The following is a 16,485-nucleotide window of genomic DNA, read 5'->3' as shown; positions in this document are numbered from 1 at the left end:
AAGAACAAAAATGGGCAATCCATTGAAGGTATGACAAAAAAGTAAGTGTGTTGTTTGTCTGTAAATGGCATAGGCAGTCCTCATGGTTAGTGCTATGGTACAATAAAGAGGTCTTACAATTCTCCTCTCACTGAAAACCTTGAGAGCGCCTGTGACACCGCTGCAATAACAAACGGGGGGTTAAACAAAGTAAGTCATACACACCAAAAGCTAACATACAACCTCAAATCTGTTTTCACTGGTCAGCCCACAACACACAACAAGGGGACCACTTATCCTCAGAGAATATGACTTTAGCTGTCCCCAAATACACATTTCCTAACAGCAATGCAAAAACAGTGGGTTGACACGTCTCACACAACGCATACACAATAAGAACATCCACCAACCCCTCACCGGTGTAGCTCCTAATGTTTAAATTGATGTTTGCTATAATTTGAGTTTATGACATTAAATATTATGACAACACAGCATCGTTTGCTGCATGAATATAATGGCTCACTAACTACTCGATACAGGGTTTAAAGATCACCATTGCCTGATTCATATATGGATGATGAGGTGCCGTCGACATAATATAGTGGACATAGTCTTCTGGGTTGTTTTGAATCACAGATAATTGGCACCACACCCACAGTAACAGGTTGACATCACCGGGGAGCACAGTCTCAGTGCTCTGTCAGCCTGGCAAGGCTCAAGAGCAAATGTAGCTGCTGCTCTACTAGAATAGGCAATGAATTAGAAAAGAAAAACATGTCTTAAGGGTGAGGTAACTTGTTTTGTTTAAACATTTTATTAATGTCCGGACGCAAGCTGATAGAGCAACATCTCTACATTTCTAATAATACGGCTGCTTCATTAAGTCTTTCTCCACACAGGCACACATGTCCCCTAAAGAAAACAAGATATTAAGCAAGTCTACATGAAATATTACAGAGACACATAGCCTTATGTATATGGTCAACGTTAAACTGTTTCATTGGTCAAAATGCAAATTTGAGTCATTATTTGTAACGTTGTATCTTATTCTACTGCCAAGAGCTGCAGGTCTGACTAAAATCTCGAGCAGATTTCATCAGCAACACGGCATGATGCATGTACAAATGAGTCAGCAGGTGTGTTATTTTAAAACTGCTTGACTGTCTCTGGAAAATTTCTCAAAAGGCAATCTCTTGACTTATTCATATAGTGATTGACTTCTATTGGGTGTTAAGTTTACACATAAAGGAGCTAATCAAATAAAAAAGCTGTGTCATTCAAGAGATTTCTGTTAATCTGACATACTGCAGTCACTTCATTTTTCATCTTACCTCTTTGCTGCCCTCCACGTCAGATGAGTCGCTACTGAAATCTTCTGTGTTTAGGTTCTCAAAGTCTGACTCGCCCACAGCAATAGGCACCGTGACTGTCAGGCTGGGGTTATGAATAAATGACATGTAGTCACAGTCCTCAACTGGGTATTTTCCCGTACTGTCCCGTCCTACACTGACCCCAACCACCAGCCCTCCTGGTCGTCCGTTGCCCTCCCTCATGTACACCCCACTGGGGTCTTTGGTGATTTCCACTGTTGTGTGATTGGAAATGCAGTTGCCCTTGCCATTGCTGTGTAGTTCATCCAGGGGTTTGCTTTCCTCAGCAAGACCAGAGCCCTTTCCGCCCCTGCCAAAGCACAAGCTCTGGAGGAACTGCCGCACTGCGTTTTTGACAAATGCGATGCCCCGCTGGATCCTGCCCACAGCAATTTGCAGGTTGTTCATCTCGCTGTCCTCATCGGTTGCCGCCAGGTTGTCGGCACTGAATGAACTCAGTAGGAGAGCCAGGAAGAGATTTAGAACCTAGGAAAGAGTCATGGCAGGAAAACATAAAAACTCTATTTTATACAGATTTAACTCTTTGCCCTATGAAGTCGACATTTGATAAAAACTCTACAGCTACGTACACCCCGGAAATGATTTGCAGCAACCTGGCGACTAGATACCATAGAAAGCGAATGATGTTTAGAGATAAACTTCCTAAAAAGAAACTTGCTCAAGTTACAAGCGAGCACCTGAAGCAAAGACCAATTAGAGTGAAGAATACAGCTAACTGATATATGACCTGGTAGTAAATATGTTAGCTCACCTACGCAACCGGAGCATAGAATGTCCACAAGCAACCAGTTTCATTAGATTCAACAACATGTGCCACAAGCAGATCGCTTCCAGTGTGTACGTAGCTTAATGGCTGTCCAAAGGTGAAAAACTTAAAAGAAAATATTGAGCCCATACCACCAGGTTTCCAATCACCATGACCATCATGAAGACGATAAGACACATAGTCTGTCCTGCCACCTCCATGCAGTCCCACATGGTTTCAATCCACTCTCCACACAGCACCCGGAACACGATAAGGAAGGAGTGGAAGAAATCGTGCATGTGCCAGCGGGGCAACATGCAGTCCTCTGAAATCTTACACACGCACTCCTTGTAGTTTTTGCCAAACATCTGCATGCCCACCACAGCGAAGATGAACACGATGATGGCCAGCACCAGAGTCAAATTTCCCAGAGCACCCACAGAGTTACCGATGATCTTGATGAGCATGTTCAAAGTCGGCCAAGACTTGGCTAGTTTGAAGACTCTCAGCTGTTTGAGGAAAAGAAATTATATATATATATATTATATATATCAGATTTTAATCTTATCAGTTACTGACACATGTTTTATTTATAGACCACCAACAGGCCTAGTTTCTTAGTCCAAAAAAGAAAGTCACGTGTTTAAATGTGTGTGTCTTCTGATGGCCATCAGGGGTTGGCTACTCTGAAAGTCAGATTGTATAGAAGTGAATACCAGCAGCCCATAGACTCTTTTCTGCTTTTTCTGCTTGTATGAATGGGTGAATGAGGCAAGTTGTATAAAGTGCTTTGAGTGCTCAGGTAGAGTAGAAAAGCACTATATAAGAACCAGTCCATTTACCACTACCATCTACTTTTCACGTGATTCATTGTACACATTTTCCTGATTGAGTTTAGTCACACAGCCCTAAAGACCGATCAGTGATCATCTGGCAACCACCGGTCACAAGAGAAATGTATTCCCTGACCAGTCACAAATGTTTACGCAGGAGCGTGCTAGAAGTCTCTCTGAAACTGGTTGCTAGAGCCACATTAATGCAGGTCAGTGACTGGTCAGCGACCCCTGATTACCCCCTAGGTAAAAATATGTATTCTGTGAATGGCTGTCAAGTAGTTTCTACAGGCTGCTGGCAGTTGCTAGCGTGACACTGGTCAAAAGTGGTATTGGTTATTGCACTATAGAAAATGCCAATCTCTATGCAACTTTTGCAAACTACCCATCAAGCAATAGTGATACTGTGAGAAGTGGGACGCCAACCTGAAGTTGAGCACATTTGCCTTCAAAGAAAAAGCTGTATCTCTTGAAATGTGTTGGTAGCAATGGTAAGGACCAACTGTTCTCCACTTCCAGATTGCACGATGGTACTTACAGTTTCACTACAGCTCGGAGAATAAAATGACATGTATTTTTATTTTATTTTAAGACAGTGTCTTGGGCAACCACAGCAATCTGCTCGCAGCCAAAGCATTCACAAGAAGGTTTGGCTTCTTGTGAGCAACACCCTATTTGCAGCAGATTTCACCTGGTGACAGCCAGCAATGACTTGCCAACTGGCTAGGAATGCACATTTGTAGTGACCGTGGGTTATGAGAAGTCACCAACCAGTATCTTAGCCTGTGTGTCTGAGGCCTTGAGACATGCAGTGCCCTCAGTTTCTCAGAGAGATCCACTGCTTTCTTAGTGAAAATCCTCAGCTCAATATGAAGTCTGCAAACCAATGGGTGGCCATGTCCATGTTTCATATGCAATCCTCATTTTGAGTGAGACAAGTTGTTTTTGTGCTTCTAATTACTTCTTGTCTTTTGCCACATATTACATGAACAGATCTGTTTTTCCAATAACTTTAATAATCTACTGAAACTACAATCCAAAAACAAGCATGTTAGGCTAAGTGGTCATTTGAAATTTCAGTGGGAATAGATGTGAGGCAGACATCAGAATCAGAATCAGAATACTTTATTCATCCCGAGGGAAATTAGGGGTTACAGCAGGCAGCACGCTAATGGCGCATGCGCACTCACAAAGGAACCTTCTGACCAACTAAAGTGCTTAAAGTGCATTAAATTAAGTGATGTGTTAATGTGTGAATGTGATTTGTAATGTAAACCACTGAGTGGTCAGTCAAGTCCATTACGTACTTGTTGTCTCTCTTTACAACTAGCAAAAGTCAAAAAGCTAATCGGATGAAACAGGGAGATCTCACTTTACACCAAAGACAAAAGTAACTTTCAGTGATGCCTTTCATGTGCTGTTATTACATCATTCCCTCATTATTAAAGAGAATTTTTTGAAACATCTTGGTGTTATTGGAGACTGAGGCGTTCTGAACCCAGCGTATCTGTGAGTGATCTTACCAATCTGAAGGACCTGAGTACAGACAGCCCTTCAACGTTAGCCAAGCCAAGCTCCATCAGGCTGAGGCTAACAATAATGCCATCAAAGATGTTCCAGCCCTCCTGGAAGTAATAGTAGGGATCCAGAGCGATAATCTTAAAGCACATCTCTGCTGTGAAGATGCCTGTAAACACCTAACAATGGGGAATAAAAGCAGTTTTAAATCAATCTGGATTATAAAAGATGACTCACAATGACAATGGTTCTGGTTTTGTCAAGTTTAAGTGAAACACAATGAATACTTGCCAAGTTTCCCACAGAAAGGACATTATCAAATTCTTCTGTCATGGGGTAATGCTCCATGGCCATGAAAAGGGTGTTGAGGACTATGCAAATTGTGATTGCTAGATCCACAAATGGATCCATGACCACCATGCTGACAATCTCTTTGATTTTCAGCCACGCAGGACAACAATCCCAGATCAGGCCGGTGTTGGCAAATCTATACCAGCAAGGAGGGCATTTTTGTCTCGACTCTTCAAGTTCTGGAGTACAATAAAAACATCTTCATGAGTTTTAGTGGGTTCAGAATGCAGTTTGTTTTATTTCTCTGGATTTACAAATGTGTATGACCTGACCTTCCATAGTGTTGGTGAGGATACTGGCCACACTCATGGCTCTCTGTCGGCCACCTGGTTCATTTAAATAATCCATAGATGGCTGGTGAAAACCCGACCGCCGTTTCTTAAGCTCAGTATCTGTAGTTGTCCCCTGTAAAAAAACATACAAGAAAAAGAAACACACACTGTGAGGCTGTCTTTTTAGTATCGCTGCAATACACGTTGTCATTTAATGCACCAGAACTGTTTTGCTAAACAATTTTTCTTTTTTTGAACTTATTACAACTTAGATTTCTACTTTGTAGCTTAATAGCACAAAATTTGAATAATCAAAATATTTAAAGAATATTGATTAAGTGTCATAATCATACACAGCACTATATACGTATTATTGATCACAACTATCTGCTGATGTGCATCTTCCTCTTTAAAGTTTCAGTTGTTGAAGATTTTAATTACTTATTACTTAAATTTCTTATGTTAATAATAAAGCAAATTATCTGCAAACTAGTAAGTATCTTTAGCTAAATAAAGTATAAAATAAGCATTGAAAAAGCAGAAAGCAGCAGAACATAGAAATTCTTACACTACAAGTAAAAGTATTTTAAATCTCCACTCCAGTGAAGTACTCAAGCAAATGTACCCAGTTACCTTCCTTCTGGTTCTATCTGATCTCTCATGCAGTAGTGTTGGGTTTTGTAAGATTAATAGTACTGTTGTACAATCCTGCATCATTTACAGCTACAGACCTTGTCAAGAAATGTGTACCAATGTAATGAGAATTTAATATGACAATATGATATCTCATATCTATTTTTCAACAACAGAATAATGAGGAAATCAAATAAAGGGAAAGGTATGAACTGGAGGAAGTCAATGGGAAAATAAACCATGAAACCGTTAAGTCACCTCAGGCAGCAGGAGACCTACAGGAGAGGTTGTTACAGAAGTTCCACCGACCAGTGACACCACACCGTTGCAGTCTACTGCACAGTGCATCTTGCCATTGGCGGGCAGCATTATCCGAGGTGCTCCGAGGCTGGTCTGGCTAACGGCACTGCACCGGCGCTCGAGGCGGCGCGGCAAGAACAAGGAGCCCCGGCGACTGTCGCTCTCCTCAAAGGTGCTGTGCTCGTCATCCGCAAAGTCGTTCTCGGAGCCCATGTCTCGCGCCCGGCCACGGAAGCTGAAAAGACTTGCACGGCTGTTCCTCCGAGGTGAGAAGATTGAGCCACGGATACTGAGAAGAGACTGGGGGGGGCGGAGATGGGGTTAGATAAGTAAGGAAAGTAATTATAGAGGACATGAAGGAGAATGCAGCATCTAACTGAACCTGACTGAAGCGTATGCATTTTCTACCCGTGTACTTCTGGAAAATGGTAACCTCCAGAGCTACAGCCAACATGAGTTTACACTAATGAGGTTAGCTTAACTTAGCGTAAAGATGAAATAGTTAGTCTGTCTCAATATATTCTCTCTACTGGCATCTCTAGGCCTCAATAATAAACAAGTAATGTTTAGTTTTTTTACCCCATTAGAGATGGATCTGTTCACAGTCTGCAGCTCATTTAGTTGCTGGTATGGTTAGTCATACAATTCTACATAATTTCATTAAAAATCTTACCCAGTGTGGGGTTTGGCCAAGCTTACAAGGGATGACCTTTGAAAGCTGATACAGATCTGTATCTATTTCAGGAATTTTTCAAGGATTCTTTGACATTGCAAAGAAAAAGCAAGATTGTTCATTTTACATCACTTCTTCACAAATGCATACTGATTTGAATAAATATTAGACAACACTGTCTTGATTTTATTGAACTCTTTTTATTTACCTGGTTGGGTGAAGAGCATCTCTTCTCATAAGAAAGCCTGTTGGCATCAATAGAGAAACGGAAGCTGGACCTCTTGATGCTGTCCTCAGACTCAGATTTGTGGAACTTGTCACGGCACCCCCTCTCCTCCTCTTCCTCCCTCTGCTTCCTCTTCTTCCGCCTGTTGCGTCGCTCTTTGGCGCTTTTCGAGCTGAGCTTAGATGTCCCTGAGGAGGACTCGGAGGTAGGGCGTCCTCTCCCGCTGTATTCGCCACTCTCTGTGGCTGCTGCCGCGGCAACCTGCCAGCCAATCCGAACACAAACACAGTTGTCATAGCAACCCAGCGACTGTCTCAGAGGCTCTGGCAGACTGAAGCGGAGGAGAGTAGCCTGGCAGCTGAGCGCAGCAGCAAAAACAGTAACAGCCAAACACGTCTGATACCTTCTAAAAATTGACTTTTGTTTATTTCCAGTCAAACCATTCTTGCATTTATAACATTTTTCAAGAAAAACAACAAACTGTGTGGATGCTTAGATACTTAGTTTACAGTCTTTTTGAAATTAAACACATTGTCTGTTTCATTGGATATACCGTTATTGGGATAGGAATGTCTTGGAAATGTGTATGTGCTACACTTCAGTGTAAAACATATAATTATATTTTAGCATAAGAATGTAACAGTCTCTCATGGCAACCCCTCAACCTCCTAGTAGATTTATCTTTGGTATCAAGTCCCTTTGAAAGCTCTTGAGTTTGGGTGTCTGTGTTGCCCTCCTGCCCGTCCGACAGGGATACAGAAATACCCCATCAGCCTTTTACTGCTGAGGGGTAATAAAAACATCTGAATGCTTGAGCAGAACCACTGAAGGAGAGATCAGAGGTGGAGAAGGAGCGCTGAAAATGCAGCTATGAAATGACTCATGTACATTAATATAATAAGGAAGCAAGAAACAAGCACATTAGAATGTTAAACAAATACTTTTTAAAAATGAAAATTAATGTATTGGTCAATGTTTGATGGTAGAGTTATACTATGAAAAAATGACAGTGCCATTATAGAGTGTAGTTTGCAAACTAATCAGCAACATCCTGTGAAGATACCACTCAACTCAGTACCACTGGCTGCTTAGCTATGATGCATCTGCTGCAAACAGTGCTGAGACCAATCAACGCAATAGAAACGAAGCCATTTGACCCGTTTTATTTCAAGTGTGTTCATTTATAAGTCGAACAACTACATTATTTAATTTGGCATCTAATATTTTCCAGTCAACCACAACAGCAAATCTCCAGAGTTGCCTGGGCCTCATTAACAAAAAGGCGAATAAAAACAAAGCTCCCAAACTTCTCTTTCCTCAGCAGTTTGAAACAACATTAATTAATATGGACAGTTATTTAACAATAAATGCCCACATGAAAAAAATGTCAAATAAAATTTCTCAGATAATCATTATAATTAAATAGCTAAAGAGAGGAGGTTACTTATACAAGTAACCTCTTCTCTTTAGCTTTAAAGTATCAGTTCTAAAGAAAAAAGATGAATGTCCTGCCTGTGCCTCCTCCTGCTGTCTCTTCAGCTGCTCCAGCATAGCCTGGAACTCCTCCTCTTTCTGCTGGGCCTCCTCGATGGTGGCCTGGTTTTGCTCGTCATAAGCCATGGCCACCACAGCCAAGATCAGGTTGACCAGGTAAAAAGACCCCAGAAAGATCACCAGCACGAAGAAGATCATGTAGGGCTTCCCTGCTGCACGCAAAGTCTGCAAAATCCAAAACAGCTGGATTATTTTTAAGACAAGAAAACAAGAAACGGGCACAATATGCATCCTTTAGTCCTCAGAAATAAGGCACAGTGATGCTGTAGAACAGGGGACCCCAATACCAGTCCGCGAGGGCCGGTGTCCCTGCAGGTTTTAGATCTCACCCTGGGTCAACACACCTGAATCACATGATTAGTTCATTACCAGGCCTCTGGAGAACTTCAAGACATGTTGAGAAGGTAATTTATCCATTTAAATCAGCTGTGATGGATCAAGGACACATCTAAAACCTGCAGGGACACCAGCCCTCGTGGACTGGGATTGGGGACCCCTGCTGTAGAGGCCTACCCACCTGCTGGTAGAGGTTTTCCCAGTAGTCTTGGGTCATGAGGCGGAACAAGGACAGGAAGGCCCAGCTGAAGGTGTCAAAGCTGGTGTAGCCGTAGTCTGGATTGCGACCTGCTTTCAAACATGAAAAGCCCTCTGGGCAGACCCTTTGAGAAAACAACACTTTGGATTAGATGTACTTTTTATATTATTTTAAAAGAGAAGTAATAAGAGTAAGTTTGAGGGATCAGAACCCTGAAATTTAGTTATTATTGTCACAATGCATACTGTCAATGCAAAGTATAGTAGAACAAAACCTCTGTCCATACCTCTGTCCATTCACATTTCCATTCTGACAGATAGAGACAATTTACTTTAATGACACTGCTGCATATTACAGAGTATCACTGTCCATTTAACCCCCCCCCCCCCCCCATGCTACGCTATACACGAGCCTTTACCATCATAAAAACAACTTCAATAATCAATAAAGAGAAACAGGAACTCAATAGTGTGGATGCTTAAGCATCCACACAATTACACAGTACAAAACTACCTGCTCAATCTGACTTGAGACCTGGAACAAAGTGTGAGACAGACATTGAAAATAACTAAGGAATTTTCCATAAACAAATATAAACATTTGCCTTTAAACCCCTGAGATACTGCAGTAGTTAACATGATATGAAAGATAGCATTCAAAGGACTTTAATAGGGAGTCTGGCCTTACTTAGAGCTACTTAGAGTTACTCAGCAGATCACAAAGAAGAAGAAGAAAAAAAAGGATAAGTAATCTACTAACACAAGTACAGCACATTGACACGCATGATATAACCTTAGATTTTACACGTTTACCCGAGGATAGAGCAGCAGTTTAGATTCCTGGAATGCTTCTGCACAGTGGCAAGTGTCAAAACTGATTGTGTACGTATACTAAGCTTTGTGGTGTAGTCTAATTGGCCATATAAATAAAACATTTTGAGTCTTACCCAGCACCACTGCCATTTCCACAGAGCAGAGCATCCCTACGGCCAGGGAGGTAATAGTAATTTCCTAGAGGGTAGAGGAGATAGAGGGCTGGTCAGTCACAACAACATCAAAGAGCCATGAGCGTCATGGATATGAGTAATGGTGGCAAAAGAAGGCCAATATGCACCCTGTTGGTTTTTCTTCAGTTTTAGCATATGGCTTAAAAGTCTGAAGGAAAGGATTTGTTTTTACACTACTCATCTGTTTGGTGGTTTTTCATGATGTAAGCACATATCATCATTTAACTGTGTAATAAGTATATCAGTTATCTTTAAAAACAAAAATGTTTTTTAATCCCTTTTTCATTTTAGGTCTTAAAAGAAATGCAAATGTAATCTCTCTGTATACATCTTCTTTTTCTCTGGCTTGTTATGTGATTGTTGTGTAGCCGGTGCATGTCTTGTTGATAACCAGTGAGTCACCCTTTTCTAACACTTTAAACTGCTCATGCCACACAGATGGGCTATGGGAGAATGATGAGAGGTAGAGAGGGGGTGAAAGTGGAGGGTTTCATTGTTGTGGCGATTATCTGGCACATTTTCCACATTCTCCCACCAGCTCTTGTTGGAGAGCGCAACGCCTGCTCCCAGCCATCGCTGTCACTCTCTATCAAGGCAACAAGTCAGCATGCCTGACCTCCCCCCACCACTCGACCATTACCGCCACCACCCTGACCTATCTCTGACTATAACCAGCATCTAGGGTGGGAGAGTTGACTGTATTTAACCCCAATGAGCGCCTGGCAGACACGAAACACTTTCACCAATTCATTTGGCTTACTCTCATCATTGATGTACTCTATCCAGTCGAAGGAGTTTTTTGTGATGTTCTCCATGAACGTGACGTTCTCCACCAATGTGATGTTCTCCACCAATGTGTTGTTGCTTTCATGTGTGTTGTTCAAAGTTGTGTTGCTGCCCAAAGGAATGCGCACGCACTTCTGCCTCAGGTTGCCCATGAAGAGCTGGAGGCCGATGAGGGCAAAGACACTGAGACAGAACACGGTGAGGATCATCACATCTGACAGCTTTTTCACTGACTGGATCAGTGCACCAACAATAGTCTTCAAACCTAAATGGGAGAGAAGGCAAGGGGGTACGGGAGTAGGAGTGGGACATCGCAGAATGATTAACGCCTGCTAATTGCAGCCACTAGCTGGTAAAGAAGCTAATAACAGCTTACAGGAGAAAGCAGCCAAAATGATCTGCAGTGGAGGTTCCTGTATGAACTACTTGCAGTCATACTGGAACCAAGCTGACACAGACCACTGCTGATCATGAATAAACCCCTAGAGAAATTTATGTATTTCATGCCCATTACAGTGCTATGGTTTTGGGGTCTCTGGGAGAATGATCATTAATAAGTCATTGCTTTTATTTTAAACAGACTGTCACTGAAACTATTCAAGTGAGCTCTTTTTTTGACAGTGCATAGTACTGTGGATGGGATCATTGAAAACCTGCTGCTGCATGCATTCAGTGGAGTGCAGTATAAATTGGAGTGTGACTTATCCTCTGAGACACAGAATGGTCTCATGAATTTCTTAGACATCTGGTTTGTAAGGCATAAAGAAAATGGGCCACCACATACAGGGAAGACTGCACCCCAGCCTTTTTATGTTGAGGAGCTACAGTTTTGTTTATGTGCTTCAGAGATGAATTATTTCTGCATGTAACCTTTGAACATTTTGTTTGTGCATGGTGGAATCAAGTCGTATTATTTATTTTCTTGATGAAAATTATATTATATAGACTGGAAGATGTTAGCAATGTTTAGCAAACCCACACTAGATTGATAAACTTGGTAGAACATCAAGTTTGATGAATAAAGACCGTATGATGATAACACAAACCCCTTGGCTCAGTTCCAAAATTCTTCTGCTACAACAAACCTAGGCTTTCATTGGAACACCAAACACTTTATCTGGCACAATTAACCTCCAACTTTTCTATTTATGTTTTTGACCCTGATGGCTGATATGTTTTTTGATATCTATATATCGCCAGGTTAGCTGGCATGACTGTTAAAGCCTGGTATTTATCCTTAACCTTAACTGAGAATGATATCTGCTCATCTAACTCTCACCAAGAAAATGAGAACGTTAAATCTCTTAACAAAGTAAATTCCCATAACAGAGTGGTATTACATAGAAGACTGATGAGATATTTACATCTCCGTTCTTTAAACAACCATTTTTTTTCACAGAACCGTCTTTTTTATTACCCTTTATCACAAAATGTGTTCCAGTTCCTGAAAAATACCACCATGCACCAGCACTGCTTGCACTGTCACAAAAGAATGAGCTCACTGTGTTTAACTTGAGTCTGAATGTAGCTATGAGAGCTGCAAAAAGTAATAGAAAGGGGAAATAGATGATGGTCTTTATCCAAAGAGTCAGTGCCAGTTTTTGGCACATAAACCGGTTCACATAAACCGTTCAACAACAACAACAACATTAAAACCATTTATCTAAGACTGTGCAGGGCACGACATGGGACCTCCAGGAGAGCCAGTCTGGCTCTGTGGATGTGTGGCTTGCTCCAGCACATTTAACAGATGTTTGATGGATTAGAATCTGGAAGCCAAGTCAACTCCTTGGGCTCCACATTGTCTTTTTAAGGAATGGCAGGACACATTGGGCCTCATTTTCTAATATTTGCCCTGACCCCCTAAAAAGAAGATTTATGACATGTGTGCTTGTCCTGCCTGCATGGAGTCAAAGTGGAAATGAAAAAAGAATAACATACTATAAGATAAAGAAGAAAACAGGCAGAGGGTATGGAGCATGTGATCTGTCAGGCCAAGACAAGTAACTCACTGCAATGAAAAAAAAAACCCTTCCTATTCTTCAGCATTTCTGGGATAGTGCCAAGAAGTGACGACACCCAAAATACTTTATGATATGATAAAACGAGATGCAGAATACGAATATGCTTGGATTTGAAGGCTAAAGCCTACAGCTTTCTGTTAGTATTTTGATTTTTGTATATGCAATTTACTTTATTGCCGATTATGATGTTTTGGTAAAGTGGAAATAACAGCCAAAAGGCATCATAATTATTTTAATTATTTATAATTAAAATAATTATTAGTTTTATAATTATAATTTATTAGTAGCAGTATTTATTTTAAATACTTGTGTTTAAATTTCCTAAAGGGATAGTTCATAATTATTTAATTTTTCCATAAAGAAATGACAAATGTAGGGACAAACTATTGAGAAATCCCTGACTTGTGCATTAAACATTCATATACACAAATGAGGGCCATTGTCCTGCTTGGGGAGACTGCTGTTGCCATGACAATGATCAGCTAATGTTATCGTCTGTACCTGTCCTGGGTTCTATTGTTGTTGTTGATTAGCATATGAACGTTTTGTTAGTTTGCGCTGTGAATTGCGTTAGTGTTAAGAATGCCGTTACCCAACCACCACTCACCATATCACAATTTCTCACAATTTCAAACACACAACACTGAACAAGACATGCGCAGGAAAAACAAGGTAAGGAGGAACCCTACACACGTAAGTGCTTACCACCAGAAAATCGGCTTTTGCAATGTCTCATGCAAAAAGGAAAATGAAATAGTGCACAGAAATCTACTCTTACGGCTCCCAAGGCAAGAATAGATTCCAACCAAAAAGAATTCTGCCTTAAAGGATGTATCTAAAAGCTAAGAATCGTGTCAATCTGTGCAGATTGGAGCCAGATTCCAGCTTTTACTGGCCTTGGGACGAAGGCAGCACGAGGGACGGCTTAGCTACAGTGAGATGAGCTTGGGGGAGGGGGGGGTTGGATGTTAGCGCCAGTTAGCCATTAGCATTTCCCTAACGCCATGGGCCTTGATGGCTCTCTCACCTGGGATGACTGATATAGTTTTCAGGGCTCGCAGAACCCTGAAGGTTCGCAGTGCTGAGACATTGCCCATGTCCACAAACTCTGTGACATATCTGTAAGGGAAAGGAGGAGGCAGACGGGAAGGAGGGGGTGGGCGGGGATGTGGGGCATTTCAGGAAAGGTGTGGCACAAACACACATGCGCACACACACACACACGCACGCACACACACACACACATGAGGTGTGACAAGACAAAAAGAGGGTCGTAGGATGGGAAGAGGGGAGAGGAGGGAACGACAAAAAGTCACACACAGGACAAAAGGGAGGAGTGCTGGCAGCAGGCGCGGCCTTACCTGGTATTACTGAGATAGTTTTCAAAGCTCGCAAAACTCTGAATGTGCGCAGAGCTGAAACATTGCCTAGGTTTACAAACTCTGTTATATACCTGCAGGATTAAATGCACAGTTACTACACAGCAAAGAACAGGCAAACCCAGTGAGAAACAAAACTGCCCCTCAGACAACCATTACCAACTACAGACCTCTCTCAGACACAATAAGATGATAGTACTATTACATTACGTGCTCAGCGTGTAACAAATACTACGTCACACACACACACACACACACACACACACACACAAAAAATAGCACTGTAATGCCAAAGGCTGCCTTTTATAGTTGTAAGGGAGATAGCAGAAGTCATTGAGGCACGAGACTAATATGGGCCGAGATACACAGTGCTTTGGGGCCTCACATCCATTATAACAGAGCAGAGTTAAGATTCTTGGCCACGATTTTAAAGCGTACATGAATAAGCTGCAGATTGCTGCAGTGCTCTCCATTTGATCTGTTCTTTTTCTCACATTCAGTGTGCCTTATTAGGCTGCTGGGCTAATTAAAAGCATTTGGCCTTGTAATCTACGCCATATCATGTTAAGCTGATCCTAACTGTGTTTGTCATAATACTTACGCCATGAGGATAACACTGAAGTCCAGCCAGTTCCACGGGTCTCGCAAGAAAGTGAACTTCCCCACACAGAAGCCCCTGGCCAGGATCTTTATAAGGGACTCAAAGGTGTAAATCCCCGTAAATGTGTACCTGGAAAAGAAGGTGAAATGAGTTTTTCTGAGCATAAGAGGTCCTTATAACAGCTCTACTTGCCCTCTGACTGTGGATTTAACAAAATCTGCTTACTTTTCGAAAAAATCCATTATTAATCTAATCAGGCACTAAATAGTGTCTGTTTTGTATTATTTATATGTAGATTCTTAGATGGAGTTTCTATACATAGCAGACTGGAGTAGGGTTGGGTCTGGCACATACTCGTATTTAAGAGGGAATTTTAAAACCTCGATAACAATAGAATCTTATGAATCACAAATTAAGTAATTATCAGGACCGAGCGCCAGGCAAAAATAGTCCTGATTTGAAGAGTGTTGTCTCCGTGTGTCCAAAATTAACTGAATAGGGACAGCGAGAAATTCAAAAATAAACAACTGGTAACTTACTCTACATTCTTGGCCCAATCTGGGGGATTACTGAGGGTCATGAAAGCACAGTTGGTCAGGATCGTGAACATGATCAATATGCTGAACATCGTGGAAACAAAGTCAAGGACAATGCAGTATTTGGGCACTTGAAGCATATATCATTCTGTTTGGTACATACAACAAGCTCTGACAGTTAAACAGCTGAAACTGATATTTCCTCATCCATCGCTGTCATAGTACACAGTACTATATCTTTTCTTCGACAGCTAAGCTGCTGTAAGGACTAAAAAAAAAGTCTACTTAAAAAGTCTGAGCCAATCATGATATTTAGTGTTCATCAGCAGCCCATTTAAATCCCTCTTTTGTCTGATAAACCCTTTAATCCAAATCAAGCTGCATCTGTAGCAAACTCTAAAAGGATATGAGTGCACTAAAACTTTAATAGCTATCCTCCTCAGAGGATTGAAGGGACTTAGGATGTACAAAGCAGGAGTGGCATTGAAACGGAAGATTGCCTTCCCACGATTCAATACTATGAAGGTCTGAAAGAGAGACAAAAGAAATCTGGTTAATATCTGTGTCATACAAAAACCTCATTCTTTTTCAAAAGACCTAAGAGACCCCTGTGCATGTGTGATTGGTTATAACGGTAATTAGGACCGTGTTAGGCTATGTCCAGCTGGATGAGTCCACCGCAGGCAGGACATGTCTGGCACCACAGTCCTACTGGCACAGCAGCTCAGATTAGCATTTAGCACCTCTGTTGGCCCAGGCTTTAAAAGACTCTGGCTTGACTAACCACATTAATGCTGCACTATGGTTTACAGTTCAGTCTGTCCATGTGCTAAATGTGCTACAGTTTGATAATATTGCGTGATTTAAAAACAAACCCTGTTCGTCTGAGCCACAGATTCAATGCAACCTGCCTTCAGAAGAAAACCTGAAAAACCTTGGCGGGATTTTAGACATGTGGGAGGAAACTCTGCCCAGTCGTTCACTTACAATAGTTTGTTCAGAACATCATGCAATTAACCTCAAGCTTTTATGAACTGCAAAGCTTGAACTAGAAAATGTAGACCTGTAATGTATCAAAATTCAGTGCATGAGTCATACTGTAATTGAAAGCTAAATTGGTGTACTTAATGATACTTTGAGGCC

The 16,485-nt window shown here is 41.4% G+C and overlaps 1 protein-coding gene across 5 annotated transcripts in view; it reads right to left on the bottom strand.

Annotated features, from left to right (window-relative positions):
• The window catches only part of LOC309700327 (sodium channel protein type 2 subunit alpha-like), a 41,453-nt gene that overhangs the window by 18,027 nt on the left and 6,941 nt on the right, over window positions 1-16,485 (bottom strand). Inside the window, exons 3-17 of one of the 5 annotated variants that reach the window (XM_082523845.1) lie at window positions 15,752-15,869; window positions 15,346-15,436; window positions 14,807-14,935; window positions 14,188-14,279; window positions 10,777-11,067; window positions 9,957-10,020; window positions 8,993-9,134; window positions 8,434-8,640; window positions 6,904-7,182; window positions 5,981-6,322; window positions 5,090-5,222; window positions 4,758-4,996; window positions 4,472-4,645; window positions 2,268-2,624; window positions 1,311-1,835 (exon numbers count right to left, since the gene is read on the bottom strand). In XM_082523845.1, coding sequence (XP_082379971.1) covers window positions 1,311-1,835; window positions 2,268-2,624; window positions 4,472-4,645; window positions 4,758-4,996; window positions 5,090-5,222; window positions 5,981-6,322; window positions 6,904-7,182; window positions 8,434-8,640; window positions 8,993-9,134; window positions 9,957-10,020; window positions 10,777-11,067; window positions 14,188-14,279; window positions 14,807-14,935; window positions 15,346-15,436; window positions 15,752-15,869 — 3,183 coding nt within the window. Of the gene's footprint in view, window positions 1-1,310; window positions 1,836-2,267; window positions 2,625-4,471; window positions 4,646-4,757; window positions 4,997-5,089; window positions 5,223-5,980; window positions 6,323-6,903; window positions 7,183-8,433; window positions 8,641-8,992; window positions 9,135-9,956; window positions 10,021-10,776; window positions 11,068-13,853; window positions 13,946-14,187; window positions 14,280-14,806; window positions 14,936-15,345; window positions 15,437-15,751; window positions 15,870-16,485 lie in introns of those variants that run through there. The other 4 variants (XM_082523847.1, XM_082523846.1, XM_082523848.1 and 1 more) reach the window with 4 other exon arrangements.

This window comes from Aulonocara stuartgranti (genome assembly GCF_965226115.1).
Source record: "Aulonocara stuartgranti genome assembly, chromosome: 23".
NCBI lineage: Eukaryota > Metazoa > Chordata > Actinopteri > Cichliformes > Cichlidae > Aulonocara > Aulonocara stuartgranti.
The sequence above is the reverse complement of the archived record's forward strand: the minus strand, read 5'-3'. Positions and strand labels throughout refer to the sequence as shown.